A 17,369-nucleotide genomic window follows, 5' to 3' on the forward strand; every position below is an offset into this window, starting at 1 on the left:
GACAGTTCCTGAGTTATAATATTTACTCAGTATTTGACCACAAGGAACTCCAGTAACATGAGATTATATTATTATTCACTGTAGAACTATCTGCTTTGTGAAGGAAAAGAGGTGCTATGCCAATTTCAGTGAGTGTTCTAGTTATGTTGAAGATGGCTATCTCACTGAATTTTTTTTTATTGTTTCATAAAAGTTTTCCAGATGACTTGCTTGGGTTTCCCAAGAATATACTCGTATAATCTATAAAAATGATATATTTAATCATGTCAAAGTTCCATCCATTTCTTTATGGTTAACAGTTTTTATCAAGAAGACATACTGAAGTTTATTATGTTCCTTTTCAATGTCTGAAATTAGATTTCTTTTGATCTATAAAGTCAGTGATTTTTCTAATATTAATATCAAACTATCCTTGCAATCCTGGAATAAACTTCAGTTGGTCATACTTTTTATTGTACCCACTGGATTCTATCCACTAATACTCTATTTAAATATCTTGATTTATTTCACCTATATACTTTTTATTGTACCCACTGGATTCTATCCACTAATACTCTATTTAAATATCTTGATTTAAGTTTATTTCACCCCAGTTTTGAACAGTCGCAAGAAAATAGCAGTTTATAATAAGGTACACAGTCATGGGCAGTAACATGAATATGCCAACACACATCACTCCTCTACCTATTTTGGGTATCCGTTAAGCAATGCCTAAAGGTTAAGAAATGCCTAAACCTAAAAAGAAAAAGATAAAATGACAAAGGACCAAATTAGTCTTGAACATGCAGACCTGTTCTGAAACCACTGTTATCTTGAACATACTCTGAGCTTTTAAGTGGGGTAATGAGCAAAACTAAGATGCTGGTTTTTAATCAAAGAAAACCTCTAACACTTGCCAGTTCACATTAGCAGTAACTGTGCTGATTCAGAGTAACTACCCCATAAAGAGAAATTTATTTATTTTCTAACTGTAAAAGTAGAAATTTTTACACTCTGATTTATTACAACACCTTTTCTGGATCTTTTCCCGTAATAGTACTCTGTTTAGAGAGGTAACTCAGCTAACAATCTTCTACTTTCTTTTTTTAAAACACATATACGTTTATTGGCTTAGTAGATTTATTGGCTGATATTGTCCTACTTATTTTTTCAAAAGAACAAAAGCAGGTCCTCCCTACCCAATCCACAGCTTATTTTGGGGGGAAGGAAAAGAATCCCTTATAAGAGAAAGCCAGCTAACATGGTAATGTTCGGCAAGATAAGAAAAGGTCTTAAGGTGTGGTGCCCAGGTCACTGTCCAGAGAGGCATGAGTTGGTGAGAAAGGAGAAAACAGCTGCCAACTCCCTATACTAGAGTACTGTAGAGACAGCATAACATGAAAGAGAGCACACAGGCTCTGTAGCTAGAGATACCTGGGTTCAAATCCCAGTTCTGCAACTCTGGATATTCAACAAATATATGCAGAATTCCTGTTGTATGCCAGAACCTCTTCTGTGCACAAGGGGTCACCCGTAATAAGCTCTCTCCCCTTGAAGGCTTGTAGTACAGTGTGGAGAGACAGTAAACAAACAGGTGAGCTGTAAGAGCACGTGCAGGACACGTAACCTTGCTGAGCCCTAGTTTGCTTTTCTGGAAAAACAGGGATCACAAAACACTTATCTCAAGGGTTATTATGACAATTAAATGAGATTAAGTAGGTAAAATGCTTCACAAAGTGAGGTTCACTAAATATTAGTTCTTTTCTCCTAATTCCAGGCTGGGGTTCAGGGCAGGAAAGAGAATCAAACTTCTAGCATTTGCAGCAGATAACTTTATGCCTAAGAGAATCCAGTCCAGGAAAAGTGTTCACTGTAAGAAAGTCGTATTTGCCCTTGAGCATTTCCCCCCTTCTACACTACAAGGTGAGGGTGCGGGGGGGAGGCCCTGACAGAATGAAACTTGGTGCAGCAACTTTGGAGCATTATTAGCAAAATGACCAAGGTGACGTTATTAATGTTAAGTGGCCAGTCACACTATCTCATCATTTAATGATACTTTCTGATGCCTTAAAATATACTTCCATATCTTCATTATCATTTTTATCTCTATACAGGTTTCAAATAACCAAATGTACTATTGGAATATTCTGTCTTCATTGAAATATGCTCTGCTGTATTCTGAATGTTGTAATGAGTTCATCTCTCAAATAAAATCATACTGAAGAATGACTATGAACCTGAGATCCAGACCCTACCTTACTACATTCTAGTTTTTAAGCCCCATTTTCCAAGTCATTAATTAACCTTCGCAGCAGGCGCCTTTTTTAAAGGTCCTGGTTTGGGTGCTGAGGCGTCCTTTGTGTCCTTATCTCCTGCAGCCCCTGAAGCAGCCGCCCTTCCGGGCACAGGCTTGAAATCCTTCTTGTCAGCTGCAAGTCCAGCTTTCTTACCATGTACCAGCTCTACTTTTTCTGAACATTCTTTGATCTGGAAAACAAAATTGAGATAGACATTATTGAGCCCAACTTTGAAACACAATCACCACATTACTAAGTCATTTTTAAACCACAACTACATGAGAATTCAGACAGAAAAGCTTCCTTTTCAACAAAGATAAACTATCCATATTTTCTGGGCAGTAGATATTATATTTCTATGCAAAGAAAAATTTACGAAGTTTATAATGATCACATTTTTGTAGAAAACAAGTTTACGATTAGTGGGGGAAACAGGGGGAGATAATTTGGGAGATTGGGATTGACATATATACATTACTATATAAAAAACAGATAACTAATAAGAACCTACTGTAGAGCACAGAGAACTCTACTCAATACTCTAATAATCTATATGGGAAAGAATCTAATGAAGAGTGGATATATGAATAACTGATTTACTTTACTGTACAGCAGAAACCCATACAACTGTAAATCAATTATACTCCAATACAAAATTTAACACAAACAATAATCACACTTTTGGTGGTAGACATTCATATTTAGAAAGGCAATTTTCCAGATATTAGAAATGAAATTAACTTAAGACATCATTTTTACTTCTTCTAAAGATTGGTCCAATTTTATTTTTTATAATTTGAAAATATTTCTACTAATCAAGAAACTCTGATCAAAAGGACACCAGTAGACAAACCTAGAATGCACAGAGATAGGACTGTTATCCAATTTCATTACAATCCATTATTAACCTACCTTATCAAGCTTGAGTTTGTCTACATCAGCTAAGAATGGGTTTACTGCTTTCTCACCAACCACCTTCAAAGCAGTACCTAAAGCTTCAAATGCAGCATCTCTGACTTCAGGAGCAGAATCATTGATGTGCTATAGTCCGGAAATAAGCAGAATGATCTTAATACAAGGTACTTCAGGTATTACTGATTCTACTTCAGACTGAGGGTTGTCAGATAAAGAATTTGCTTTTTACAATTCATAGAAACTAAGCTTAGCTTTCTTTTTGCCAGTTAACAGTTACTCTTCCTCTCACCCTCTATCCAAAATGCCTCACAAGCAGATGATCTTCAACGACTCTCAACTGGATGCCTGTGCTTGACCTGATTCAGCTTAATAGCTGATACCAGTTTATGGGACACATAAATAAAATTTTTAGTAGTTAGGGGAATTATAAATTTATGCTTTTCTTCAAGAATGGGAACACAAATGGTACAAGACTTTGGATTCAATTTCCAAAGCTACAAAGGGTCTGCTCCTCAAAAGACAATAATCTATAGTCACGTAGTCAGTGCATACAATTAGTAGAGAAAAAAAATCTTGCCGAGGTATAAAACAATCCCCCAATTTCAAAGAGAGTCTATACCTTCAGTAGAGCAGCACAAAAGGGCTTTAGTAAGCTCTTTGGCAGGGTAGAAGCAGTGCAGTGGCGGAAGCTTCTTGCAATAAATAGAGATGTCTGTTGCTTGATGGTTGGATTTTTATTATCCATTACTGCTAAAACATCCTCACTGATGTTCTGTAGTGTGGTCTTTAGAAAGAAAATGTGGTGAATAAGCTTTTTTCAATTGTAAAGAGCAATCAAAGTATCACACTGACAAACTTTACTTGAGACAAAACCACAAACTCAACTTACAGTAAGGAAAATTGCATCAATTGCCTCCTGCAGGGCTTGTACCACTTGAGGCTTCTTCTCTTTGAATTTCTCCAAAATGGTTGGTACAACCTTTACAAGTGAACAGTTGAAATATATTCGGGAAAAAAAATGACATACTAATTAATACATGCTACATCATGAATGAACTTTGAAAACATGATGCTAGAAAAAGACGTCAGTCATAAAGGAGCACACCACACGTGTATTATTTCATCTATGCAAAACATCAGATCCACAGAGGCAGAAAGTATACTAGTGGCTGCCAAGGTCTAGAGGGAGGGGATAATGGGGAGTGACTGCTCACAGATACAGAGTTTCTTTTTTGGGGTGGTGAAAATGTTCTGGAATTAGTGGTTATGGTAATACACCCTTATCGATATACTAAAACCACTGAATTATATACTTTGAGAGGGTGAGTTTTATAGTATATAAGTTATATCTTAATAAAACTTAATAAAACAATGTCTGGATCTACCAAAATAAACAAAAAAAAGTAAACATCTAAGTTGGATTAAAAAATCACTTCCTTTCTTAAAGGGCACAAGAATCTTATGCTGGAACAATCTTATGCCTGTACCATCACAGCAATGCTTCTCAAACTTTTGTTTTCGCATTTGTACCTTACATGCAACCTTACAATCATTTTTTATCAGTAATAACTCTTACTGGACAAAATGATTCTCAACTAAGTGGATTTAGGGTAGGGGAACAGGTATAGTGTATAACTCTTCCTCCTCACTCAAGACTCTGGTAGACCTCACTTGGACTGAGATGTCTCCTGCCCCTTTACTACACTAAAGAAAAAAGAAACAGTACCAGAAATTATAGCAAGTTTTATCAGAATAATATTTCCTATTCAAGTACTAAGTTTAGATCAGTAAATCTGAGAATTTTTATAATGCTTATTTTGTCTTATAAATTATCACTAATTCATTAAACATTTAGTGACTCCCAAGAACATGTATGGAGAAGGCAATGGCACCCCACTCCAGTACTCTTTCGTGGAAAATCCCATGGATGGAGGAGCCTGGTGCACTGCAGTCCATGGGGTCACTAAGAGTCTGACACGACTGAGCGACTTCACTTTCACTTTTCACTCTCATGCACTGGAGAAGGAAATGGCAACCTACTCCAGGGTTCTTGCCTGGAGAATCCCAGGGAAGGCGGAGCCTGGTCGGCTGCCATCCATGGGGTCGCACAGAGTCGGACACGACTGAAGTGACTTAGCAGCAAGAACATGTATTGAATATATGTAACCAGGCACTGTGCTAGCAGGCAAATTAAGGTTATTTTTTAAGATCTAAAACAATATATGGCAAAACTCAATGGCACCTCCTGCCACCCAATTTTTTAAAAAAATTTCACAGAAGTGATACAGATCAGAAGAAATACAGTTTCCATGGAAAATATAAAACTGTTTATTTGTTTTTACTGTTTCATAACATTATTTAAGTTTCATGTGTACCACATGATAATTTGACTTTTACGTACACTACAGCATGCTCACTACCAAAAATCTAGTTTTAATTTGTTACCATACAATTGATTATGGCATTTGATAGTTTTTTTTTTTTCCCTTTGTTTTATGGACAAAATCCCATGATCACACTAAGCTATCATTTAGATTTGTTTGGGGAAGGGTGCTTTAATAGTTGAGACTGAACCCACCCCCTGCCTCTCCCATCCATCACCCAAGACTTCACTCCCACTGTGTGCACGTTAGTTAGAGAGCAGGGTGTTGGGCTACAGTATTTGTTTAACCTCCCTAAGAACTGTGCAAGGTATCTGTCCTGAAAGCTGCGAATTTATGGTCTAGCAGACTTACATTATATACAGATAATGATTAACTGGGAATAAAAGAATGAGAAGTGTGATGCAAAGCAGCAAACTGAATGCTTCACCAGTGGCAACCCAGAACTGTCCCCTCACCCTGCGTCTTGTAGGGAGGCAGGGAGTTTTTTTGCTGTTGTGTTTTAAAAGCTGGAACTCAATCATGCCATATTTCCCGCTGCTGCTGAAACAATCCATAGAAGACACGCCACCTATGTGCATTGTCATGTATCCTAATGTCAGTCCTTGGTTTTACATGACATAAAATAAGTTGGTGGTTTTGTTTTAGTGTGGTAGAGATTTTTTGTTGTTTTTTAGTTTTGCTTTTACAAATGGTAAAGAGTCTGCCTGCACTGCGGGAGACTCGGGTTTGATCCCTAGGTCAGGAAGATCTACTGGAGAAGACAACGGCAACCCACTCCAGTACTGTTGCCTGGAAAATCCCATGGACAGAGGAGCCTGGCAGGCTACAGTCATGACTTCACTTTTTATCCATTTTGCCTTTCACCAATCAAAAAAATCAAGATATTTTAATAGCTGTAAAGCTAAAGTTCACTTTTACATATATTGCTAAAAGGTTGTTTATAAATAACGAAAATAAAACTGAACCACAATAACATACTTGATATCAAACATAGTATATAATTTTAAGGGGGGACAAATACCCCAAACTATAAAGCACGAGAGATAGTCTTTATGCTGCACGCAAAAATCAGAAAGCCAGAATCAGAATTCAAACTAGAGGGCTAGGTAATCATCTATAATCAACTATAAAATTAGTAAATTAAAATGTATTTTAAGAATTGTTTTCCAGCTGAAAAATTATTTCTAATACAAAAGTATAAAATATTCTAAGCAACACAAAACTGACCAAAAGCTAATCAATACATTTGATAGCACACACACACACACACATACACACACTATGTAATAAGTAATGAATGCTATAAAATACTGAATATAATTTTACTCCAATTTGTGATTTACATGTCTAAGGGTTGTATAGACCCTTATTTTTATTTCCCTGGTAACAAGCTAGTCATGATTTATTTTTATTTGGTAGTGTCTTGTTTTTTTTAGTTAAGTTCTCCGAAATTATTTTTAATGCTATGAGTAAGCAAGCTCCAAATACCATAACTAAGTGAGGTTAGATGTTTGCTTCACAATATAAACTGACACATGACTAGAGACTGTTAGGAGACTCTCAAGTCAGTCTAGGGAATCAAATGATCAAGTGGCTAGTAAGTTAACCCTAAAGTTCAGTGCAGTCAATTTACAGGAGGCTTAGCCAATCTAAGTAATACAGATAAGATTTAGAGATCAATTGACAGAAGCCAGAACTAAAGAAAACATCCCAAACTTGAGTGCTTCCAAATTTATATTCAACAAATGTCTCTAGTCAAGAGTTTCTTATAATAAACTGATATATCACCAACAGTGCAACCTACATAAAACATCTCAAGTATGTGAAAGTGAAAGTCGCTCAGTCGTGTTCGACTCTTTGCAATCCCATGGACTATACACAGTCGTTGGAATTCTCCTGGCCAGAATACTGGAGTGGGTAGCCTTTCTCTTCTTCAGTGGATCTTCCCAACCCAGGAATCAAACCCAGGTCTCTTGCATTGCAGGCAGATTCTTTACCAGCTGAGCCACCAGGGAACCCCACCTCAAGTATATAAGTAAACCATTATTTTTTAAAATAGAAAAACACTATACATTTTATACATTAATCTCATTTCTGGTTTTATACTGCCTCTCCTATTCTCATTTTTACTCTGTTCTGGTTATCACAAGTTATATTTCATCCTGTTATACTGTACATCGTATTTTAAGAGCAAAACAGGATATTAGTAAGTAAATGAATAAGCAAATCAACTCAATTAAGTACTTTAGGTCAAGTGCCTGATTTTCTACATAAAGCTAGTAAATTTAGTTACAACTGACATCTTTATTGTTAAATAAATGTTTTAATGAGCTATGCTTAGTACTAATAAAACTTATGCCAAAAGCTGTTTTAAAGCATAAAGCAAATTAGCCATCCATTTTTGATAAAACTGTTAATCTATATCGAAAAAGGAGTGTTACTTACATGTCCTGCGTATTGTCCAAATTTCTTTCTTAGCCCAACAGCCAGGCCAGTAAGACATTTTGCTGCCAAAGCTACCAACATGACATTGGTGTCCTTTCCAACAACCTACAAAGGGTGGAAAAAAAGGAAAACAAAGGAGTCACAGTCCCAAAGAAGAAGAGTAAAAATTTACTCTTAAAAGAACTCTGAAAGCTATTATGTAATGGGCAGCCAACTTTGTTCTGTACAAGTGGAAAGATTCTTCTTTGACAATATAAAATTTGGGAGCTTCTCTTCCTTATGTCTAGTCTCCTACCTTAAAGCTCTACCAACAAAATATACGTACAACCACATCAAATCTTTAACTCCCCACTGGTGGTAGTCTGGGCTGTCAGCACTGCACAACTGTGCAGGCGACTCTCATACTGGCAGCAAAGCTGGAGGCCTCTTGACTTTGCTTTGGGGAAGGCAAAGTCAAGACAGTATCTCTGCAAGACACCACGGAGTAGCAGCTCTAACATTTATACCCAAGAAGCACCAGTAGAAGTGCTGTTGGTACTTTCAAGAAGCTGATGAGATGTAAACTATTTTTATAGGATGGATAACAACAAGGTCCTACTGTATAGCACGATCTCTATATTCAGTGTCCTGTGATAAACCATAATGGAAAAGAATGTTTTTTTTTTTTAAAAAAAAAAAAAGGAAGTGGATGAGGATTCTAAATTGCAAATACCTCTGCAACCATTCCTGAGGGGGCTTACGGCCTTGCAGCTGCTGTTTTAGTTCCCTAGTGACCATCTGGCTTGTATTCAGAGTCTCTCATCAGAGTGTCCTCCAGGAGCGTTAATACTACCACCCTCCTACAGCATACCCTACAAAACCCAGAACTTAGCAAAACTCATAGGTAGTAGCTGAATTTGTATCAACTTAGCAAGACAGTGACTACTATTGCCTCAGTTCCTTTCTGCTAGGATTTTACTGTGGTTTACTGTTCAAGCCAGCTGATGCTAAAAGGATGCTTTACTTTTAAGTGCCCCCAAATCTTAGCTTTTTCATGCTTTCCCCAGGTAGAAGAAATACTTTCATTCTATTTTGTATTTTATCCCTAAGATCTGGTATTTCATGAGCAGAAGATTTCATTCCAGATTCCCTGAATTAAAGAACCCTAATGCACAGCATTATGCATAGCAAGACAGTCCTATATATATACATTCCCTACCGAGGAGTAAGGATTAAAAGACCAACATTTATTAAAAACAAATTAGATGCTATAATTTTACAGGTGCTTTATAATCTTTATAGGTGCTTTATAATCTTTATTCAATTTTTACTCTATAAAATAAGTACTATTATTATCTCAATTTTGTGGATTTCAAAAATTAAATAGAGATTAATACGTTCAAGATCACAGAGTTGGCAAATGGTAGTGCTGTGATTCAAACTCAGTCTGCTTTGACCCCAAAGCTTTTGCTATCTTTACTAAAGCACATTCTCCTTCTAAACTCATGGCAAATTTATTTTCCTTATGAGAAGATGAGACCAGGGTCCTAATAAATGTTTTGTAAAATCTATAATTAAGTCTAGGTATTAAAATTCTATTCATTTTTGTATTGAACATATTGGCATTTGTGTCTGGCTTATTTTTCTTTACTAAAACATCTCTAAGGTATTATTTACATGCTAGATTTTGTATTTAGCATCTGAACATATATTCTAGAAAAGGTTATCAAAAACATGCTAGACCCCATTGCAAGAGATCCTACTTCAATGAATTTGGGATTGGATTTGGACATCAGTATTTTAATACATTCAAAGGTGCTTTTGTTATACTGGCCTAGTTAAACGACATCATTCAATCGAATTCTTAAGAGACTATCTAACATTACCATAAGAGCAGTAGCCAGTGGAAATTGAATCTTAGACACTGATGACCCCTAATGCAAAGTTTTGAAAAGGATCTTGTGAACCTATTATAGTTCAGGATATAGCAAAAGACTGAGTGCATTTATTGGTAAGTGATGAACCAGGCATACAGTACAATATTTGCCTATTAACACTCATTCTCACCCATTTCAGTTTGACTAAACAAGTGGTTCTTAACTGGGAAACAGGAATGGGGAAAACGGAAAAGTGTTTATTTTTAAGAAAAACAGTGTACACGGAGGGACTCCATTTCAGGGTTGAAGAAAAAGTCAGTAATTCTGTTTGAGATCAGGGAAAGAAAAGTTATAGCTCACAATGTTAATTTAATCTAAATAATGGGAACTGCTCTATAATTAAAATTGCTGTCACTTCTACCTAATTGATTTTAAGTAATAATCAATTACTACTTATCTTTAACTAGTAATGTGACCCACTAAACAGTAATCAAAACAAAAACACTGTTGACAGACAATACAAACAGGGCCACGGCCACCAGAAGTCTACCACTACAACAAAGCGTGGCCCCTGCCACCCTGACTAAGGAGCCCACGTGCAGCAATGGGGATCCAGTTCAGCCAAAAACAAATAACAAATTTTTAAAAAATTTTTAAAAGAAATTATTTCAGTAACACTGAGGAATTTCAAAATGAGTAGCTTTTTACTACTTGTATTTAAGGAAAAAAACTGGGAAATTAGTAAGATTACTTGACAAAGACAACAGAGAGAAGAGACTATGGAGGGAAGAGGGATGGGTCCACAAAGACCAATTAAGTCAATATAACATGGATCTGGGGCTGGACATGGGGTGGGGGCGTGGGGAGAGAAGGATAAGAGTGGGATTAGCAGATGCAAAGTAGCATACGGAAGGTCAATAAACAATAAGGTGCTACTGTACTGAACAGGGAACTACATTCAATTTCTTGGGATAAACTATAATGGAAAAAATATTAAAAAGAATGCATATATATATATATGTATAACTGAATCACTCTGCTGTACAATAGAAATTAACACAACACTATAAATCAACTATATAATAAAACAAAAAACAATATGGATATGAAGTTTATTTTGTCTACAAGTAACTAAAATAGAAAATAGAAAAACAAAAATATCATGTTTCATGTTAATTTATATTGACATTAATTTTTCATGGTTTTAAATATTTTAGCCACAAAATTAAGTTTCTTTTTACTGGTTTGTAGCCTCTGATTGACTGCCCCAACTCCACCATGTGAAGAGGGAAAGACGTGCCTCCTGCTACCATAAGATCTCACACAGATCCACTGTTTATGTCTACCCAGATATAAAAATCCATGACCTTCTCTGTATAGAACACAGTGAAAGTTTATATTCACAGTCACAAAACCAATGGAAATCACAGAACAGTTTTCATCTGAAAAGCTAATATCCTAAGAAAATGCATGTAGAGAACATCAATTATTAACATTCCTGATTCCAATTAACATTCCTGATCATTACATGAGGAAAAACAAAAGTTTTTATTTGAGGCATTGAGAATTCAGTGCAATGTATCATGTTTCCATAAGATTCCTGATTTTAAAAATTATATGCTAGAACTTACAGAGAATCTGAAGCTCTCTTCAAGGTCACTAGAATCCCTCTTACTGCCTTCTACCCTTCCTCTTTCCTCCTAGGCTCCAGGTTGGTGAATCTTTTCCCTAGGGCCATTCCCTTTTAACAACAGTCAGTCCTTTGTAACTGCAGATTCCGGAGGCCAACAGTACTCATTGCACTATGCCCTTTTATACAAGGAACTTGAGCAGATTTTAGTGTAGATGGGAGCTCCTGGAACCAACCCTCTGCCCCCCTTTTCCCCCAACCTGGGGCTATCGAGAGATGACTGTAGTCTTGCCTGGGTCTGTGGCTCTTCAAGATAGATGACAGAGGAACAATGATTTTGACAAATTATATCCCTGTCTCCAAATCCTACTTGGAGGAAAGCAAAGGAAGACTAACTATGAGAAAATACAGTCCAGCCTCATTATTCACGAATTTCACATTTGCAAATTCATCTATCCATTAAAATTAACTGATAAGCCCCAAATCAATAATCGAGGCACTTTCCTGGTTACTCACAGATAAGCACAGAGCTGGGAAAAATCTGAATTGCCTGATATGCACATTCCCAGCTGAGATGAACAATGCAATACTCTGCCTTTGTCTTTTAGCTCTTACACTGTAAACAAGTGTCTTTTTCATAGTCTAGTTTACTGCCATGGGTTTTTTCCTGCATTTTTGTGCTTTTGGTTGGTGCTCCCACTGTTTAAAGTGACCCACAAGTATAGTGCTGAGGTGCTCTCTGGTGTTCTTACATGCAAAAAGGCAGTGATGTCTCTTTCAGAGAAAATAAATGTGTTAGGCAGACTTTGTTCAGGCATGAGTTATACTGCTGTGAGTTCAATGTTAAGGAATCAATCACATATAGTGAATAAGACATCCTCAAACAGAATAAAACAAGGTTATGCATTGATCAGTTGATGAAAATGTGATGATAGGGCTGCAGGACCTTAACCCTGTATATTCTCTTGGAGCAATGGTTCAGCATTTGCTAATTCAGTGTTTGTGGTGACATTATAGAATATAACTACTATGAATAATGAGAATTACTCTACTTACATATTCATTTAATTAAAGAGTAACTTCCCTCACCCCCCACCATGCTGCTGCTGCTGCTTCTGCTAAGTTGCTTCAGTCGTGTCCGACTCTGTGCGACCCCATAGATGGCAGCCCACTAGGCTCCCCCGTCCCTGGGATTCTCCAGGCAAGAACACTGGAGTGGGGTGCCATTGCCTTCAATGCATAAAAGTGAAAAGTGAAAGTGAAGTCGCTCAGTCGTGTTCGACTCTTAGCGACCCCATGGACTGCAGCCCACCAGGCTCCTCCACCCATGGGATTTTCCAGGCAAGAGTACTGGGGTGGGGTGCCATTGCCTTCTCTGCCCCACCATGCTAATCCTCTATTAATTTCAAGCTGAAGAAGCAAATAAAACATTTTATCCTTGCTATATTCAAGAAGGCGCCTTAAAAAAAAAAAAGGAAGACACCTTCAGTCTCTTAAGCTCTATTAAAACGACATCCACAAGTGTCTGACCTGACTTACAGATTTTATGAAAAGCCACTACATACAAAAATATCCACCCCAGCATTCAACTTGCTTGGAACTAAGTAATACCAAAGAGTATTTTCTAAAATATTTCTTTCTTATTTAGTACTTACCTGCTTTATAACTGACCACATATCCCCAGGTCCTGTGCTTCACTTTACATGTTAATAATGTGGTATCACTTCCTACCTACCTAATGAAAAATACTCTTCATATCTAATATTTGTTCCATTAAATACACCCAATTTAAAAAGCTCATTCTGTAGAATTATAAAACTAGAGTATTTTGTTCTAGATCAGCAAGATTCTCTATTTCTTAACGTTTGTGTATGCTATCAAATAGCATATTTACAGTCAAAGTGATAATTAGCAAAGATTAAAAACCAATCCCTCTAAACTAACCTAAGACCAATCATTTTAAATAATCCTTAAAAAAATATGTATGCATATAATTAAAAAACAATCAACAGTGTTCCCTAAATGGCGGTGCTAACTGTGATAAAAAAGATGACTGATGAAGAAAAATAACGGCCTGGTCTGTTGTTGGGATACCAATGCTGAAACTCCTCATATTTACCTTCTTCAAAGCTTTTACTAAATCTGCATAATCGCCTGCTTCCAGTTTGGGGTTTTTCACTAGTACTTCCACAGCTTCCAGGGCTTCTTTTCTTTCTTGCCATTTTTTTGCCTCCTACAAGACACAATATGAGTCACGTGGAGAACAGAAAACAAGAAAGCAAAACAAAAGTCTATTTCTTGCGTGCTACTAATTCAAAGATATCTGTTTTTTTGTTTTTTAGAAACTTTCTAAAGCTAGTTAGAAATCAACATTACAAAACTATGTAGCCAAGCAGAATGTTAAATTCATGTGTATAAAATTTTGTTCATATGTAAAAAGTATTTTTGTAACATTTCATAATCCTAATGTTCTACAATAAATAAGCAGGATGAAACACCACAGATCGTTCTTCTCATTTTCTAGGTAAATTTTAAGCAAGTGTTAAACAGAAAACACTAATAGAAGTATTTCTAGCATATCTCACAGTAGCACATCTACAGGAGAGAGGAATTTCTATACTGATAACATTAGAAACACCAGACAAGAACAAACATATAACCAACAACCAATACTGTTCTAATTCTGGATATCAGTTTTCCAAACTGTAGGTATAGTGTTATTTTTTTTTGTTTCCTTTGTGGTCATAAAGTAGAAAATGCTTCACTAGAATTTGAATTCGAATATTCACTGTTGGAAAGAACTAGGGATACAAAGATGACAAATGCGTCATCTTGGAGGTAATTATAATTCACTTCAATTTATCAAATATATATTTGTTCATCAGAAGATAACAGAATACCCAAGGAGCTGATAGTAGAGATAGATCTTCAATAAATAACTATCAGGTCATGACCACGGGGAAAGGAGAAGTACAAGCTGCTTTGGGATAGCAAAGGATTTAACTCAGTTTAGGTTATCAGGTAAGACCTCTTCCCCAAAGTGATGCTTAAGGTGGGATCTGGATGATGAAGAGATACTATGGGGTAAATGGGAACGGGGGGAAATAGTATTATAGGCAGAAAGAACAGCATATGACAAAGCCCAGAGTTTAGGGTGGAAAAAAAGTCTGGTGCGTTTGATACCAGGAGAAATTCAGTATGACTGGAGCGTGGGAAGTGACAGCAATTAGACATGTGGCTGGAAGGTACATGGAGGCCTCAAAGGTACCATAGATTGCCTCAATGACTACAGTATGATTTCAAACATCATCTTAAAACCCATGGAAGCTGTTGAAAGATTTTAATGAGGCAATAATATAGAAAGATTTCCATTATCAGAATGAAAATGACACCTCTAATTATACTGTGAAATATAATGGGAAGGAGGCAAGAGCAGACAGGGAGTCTTGTGGAAGATACTGCAGCATATATGGCAAGAGCTGATGGTAATGGTTGGGACAAGACTTTCTCAGTTGGGGGTAATTTTGACTCTTGGGGTATACCTGGCAAAGTCTGGAGACATTTTTGATTGTCATGACTTGGAGGAATGGTATTATTAATATCTGATTGATAAAGGTCAGAGATGCTGCTAAACATCCTACAGTGTACAGACAATCCCCCAAACAAATATCTGGCCAAAAAATGTCAACAGTGTCAAGTTCAAGAAACCTTGGGGAAGGGGAAAAAAAAAAAAGCAGTTACCCTTGGGTAGAGAAAGAAACCCTGGGGATGGAGAAAAGAGAATGAATTTGAGATATATTTAAAGGTAAGACCAGACAGAAAATGAGGAAAAGTTAAAAGTCAAGAATAATGTTTGGGTTTCTGGCAAGATGTGAAAAAATGGACTAATGTAGGCACTTATTCAAACTAGTATGGGAACCAAGAAGAAACCACTGACTCATTCTAACAGGGGAGATATGGTGGAAGAGGGTGCACCAGGAAGAGGGCTCAGCAGGGCATTCTCCAACAATATTCAAGTAACTATTAAACATGAAATAAATCAAAGAAGTTTACCATTACTTACAATTTTGTCATAAAAGTCTTTGGGAAGCTTGGAAAGAATTTCTACTGCTTCCAAAAGCTCATAAGCATCTATCTGTGGTACCTCATCACCATCGTCACCACCTTCCAGGAGGAAAACAAAACAAACCTTAAAAATGGATGAAATGGTTTTACTTACCAAACAGTCGTCAGTTGTCCTTTCACACTCCTGATGCAATCTTGCCACAGGAGGGACCAGAATTATTAATCCTATAAACAACTTGTATTTTATCAAATGGCGGTCCTATAAAATTTACCTTGTGAACACAGGTTCCTGTTACAGGGCCAGTCTTGCTAATTTTTTACAGAAACCAGTGTTGATAAGTGGCTTACCTCCCTCAGCATCTCCACCAGCAGACTGTTGCTGTTCCAATTTAGCTTCTAGTTCTTGCTGGGAACGCAGAAACCTAGCTGGTCTAGGAGCACCTGTTGGCAGCTTGACCCACTCTTCTTCTAGTTCTTTCAACTGCAAATACCATAAAATATTTTAAAAACATATCTAGATCTCTGCTATTAGAGAACGTATTTATATTTACTAACAGACCTGAACCCAATTTCTTATTTATGTGGCTCTAATACGGCAAATCAGAAAAGATAAACTTAAACTGTGTACATTTTGTAGTAAAAGTCAAACCAACGTATACCTACTACAATGAAGATGTGTGACTAAACAGTTAGAAAAGAATAAAATCCACTTTTTAAGACACTCTTATTATTTCATGAATTCACATATATTTGCATCAAATAGTATCTCTAAAACCAACCGAAATATAAAAAATAAGTAGAATCCATTCTGTTCAAATGGATATTAAGTCCTACAGTATTATAAAAGGATCTTTTAAACTGTTATAGTTTTGACACTAACATACTGGTATCACAGAATACACAGTATTTAACTTGAGTGGACAAAAGTAACAGCAGAAACAGGTATGTTTGGAAAAAACAGATTTCAAAGTAAAGAATGAAAAATAATTATTTGTAAGGATAAAATAACAACAACGACAGGAAGGAGCTATCTCCATATCAACCTTATATAAAGGCAACCAGAAAACGTAGTGCCTTACCTGGACAGGGTTTATGTTTTGTAATGGGGGTCTCAGAGCATCTCGAATCCATCTATAAATCTCTACAGCAATTAATTTGGCTTCATCTCGAACAGCCTTCTCTCGAGATTCAAAGAGTTTTGGCAACACTTTGATAATTGGCTTCAGTAAGATGATTTTGGAACCGAATTCACTGGAATTAAAAATTGGGGGGAAAAACCTGTCACCATTGGAGAAGGCAATGGCACCCCACTCCAGTACTCTTGCCTGGAAAATCCCATGCACGGAGGAGCCTGGTAGGCTGCAGTCCATGGGGTCGCTAGGAGTTGGACACGACTAAGAGACTTCGCTTTCACTTTTCACTTTCATGCATTGGAGAAGGCAATGGCAACCCACTCCAGTGTTCTTGCCTGGAGAATCCCAGGGACGGGGGAGCCTGTTGGGCTGCCGTCTATGGGGTCGCACAGAGTCGGACATGACTGAAGTGACTTAGCATTAGCATGCACTATGCTTGGGTAAAATATTAACTTGAATTCACTCAAACTCAGTTTTATATCTATATACAATAGGGACATATATAGGTCAAGTTTTTTTCAGGGAAGAAGAAAAAAGGAACTTATAACAACATCTGTATTTAGATGCCATTCTTCCAAGAATGTTATTGAATGTCCAGAGTCCAAAATAATACTACCATTTAAAAACTTTCTAGGTAATCAGTCTAGGAATTACTTAAATCTAAA

At 36.7% G+C, this 17,369-nt stretch overlaps 1 protein-coding gene across 7 annotated transcripts in view; it reads right to left on the reverse strand.

Moving 5' to 3' along the window:
• The window catches only part of CKAP5 (cytoskeleton associated protein 5), a 105,112-nt gene that overhangs the window by 43,272 nt on the left and 44,471 nt on the right, over positions 1 to 17,369 (reverse strand). For all 7 annotated transcript variants that reach the window (XM_086341395.1, XM_086341394.1, XM_086341401.1 and 4 more), the window contains exons 5-13: positions 16,651 to 16,822; positions 15,920 to 16,052; positions 15,570 to 15,670; positions 13,626 to 13,739; positions 8,021 to 8,125; positions 4,081 to 4,170; positions 3,811 to 3,975; positions 3,189 to 3,317; positions 2,284 to 2,466 (exon numbers count right to left, since the gene is read on the reverse strand). In XM_086341395.1, coding sequence (XP_086197521.1) covers positions 2,284 to 2,466; positions 3,189 to 3,317; positions 3,811 to 3,975; positions 4,081 to 4,170; positions 8,021 to 8,125; positions 13,626 to 13,739; positions 15,570 to 15,670; positions 15,920 to 16,052; positions 16,651 to 16,822 — 1,192 coding nt within the window. The remainder of the gene's footprint in view (positions 1 to 2,283; positions 2,467 to 3,188; positions 3,318 to 3,810; positions 3,976 to 4,080; positions 4,171 to 8,020; positions 8,126 to 13,625; positions 13,740 to 15,569; positions 15,671 to 15,919; positions 16,053 to 16,650; positions 16,823 to 17,369) is intronic.

Source organism: Bos grunniens, chromosome 15, assembly GCF_055505025.1.
Source record: "Bos grunniens cultivar Pamir isolate PY7600 chromosome 15, Bosgru_T2T1.0, whole genome shotgun sequence".
Classification (NCBI taxonomy): domain Eukaryota; kingdom Metazoa; phylum Chordata; class Mammalia; order Artiodactyla; family Bovidae; genus Bos; species Bos grunniens.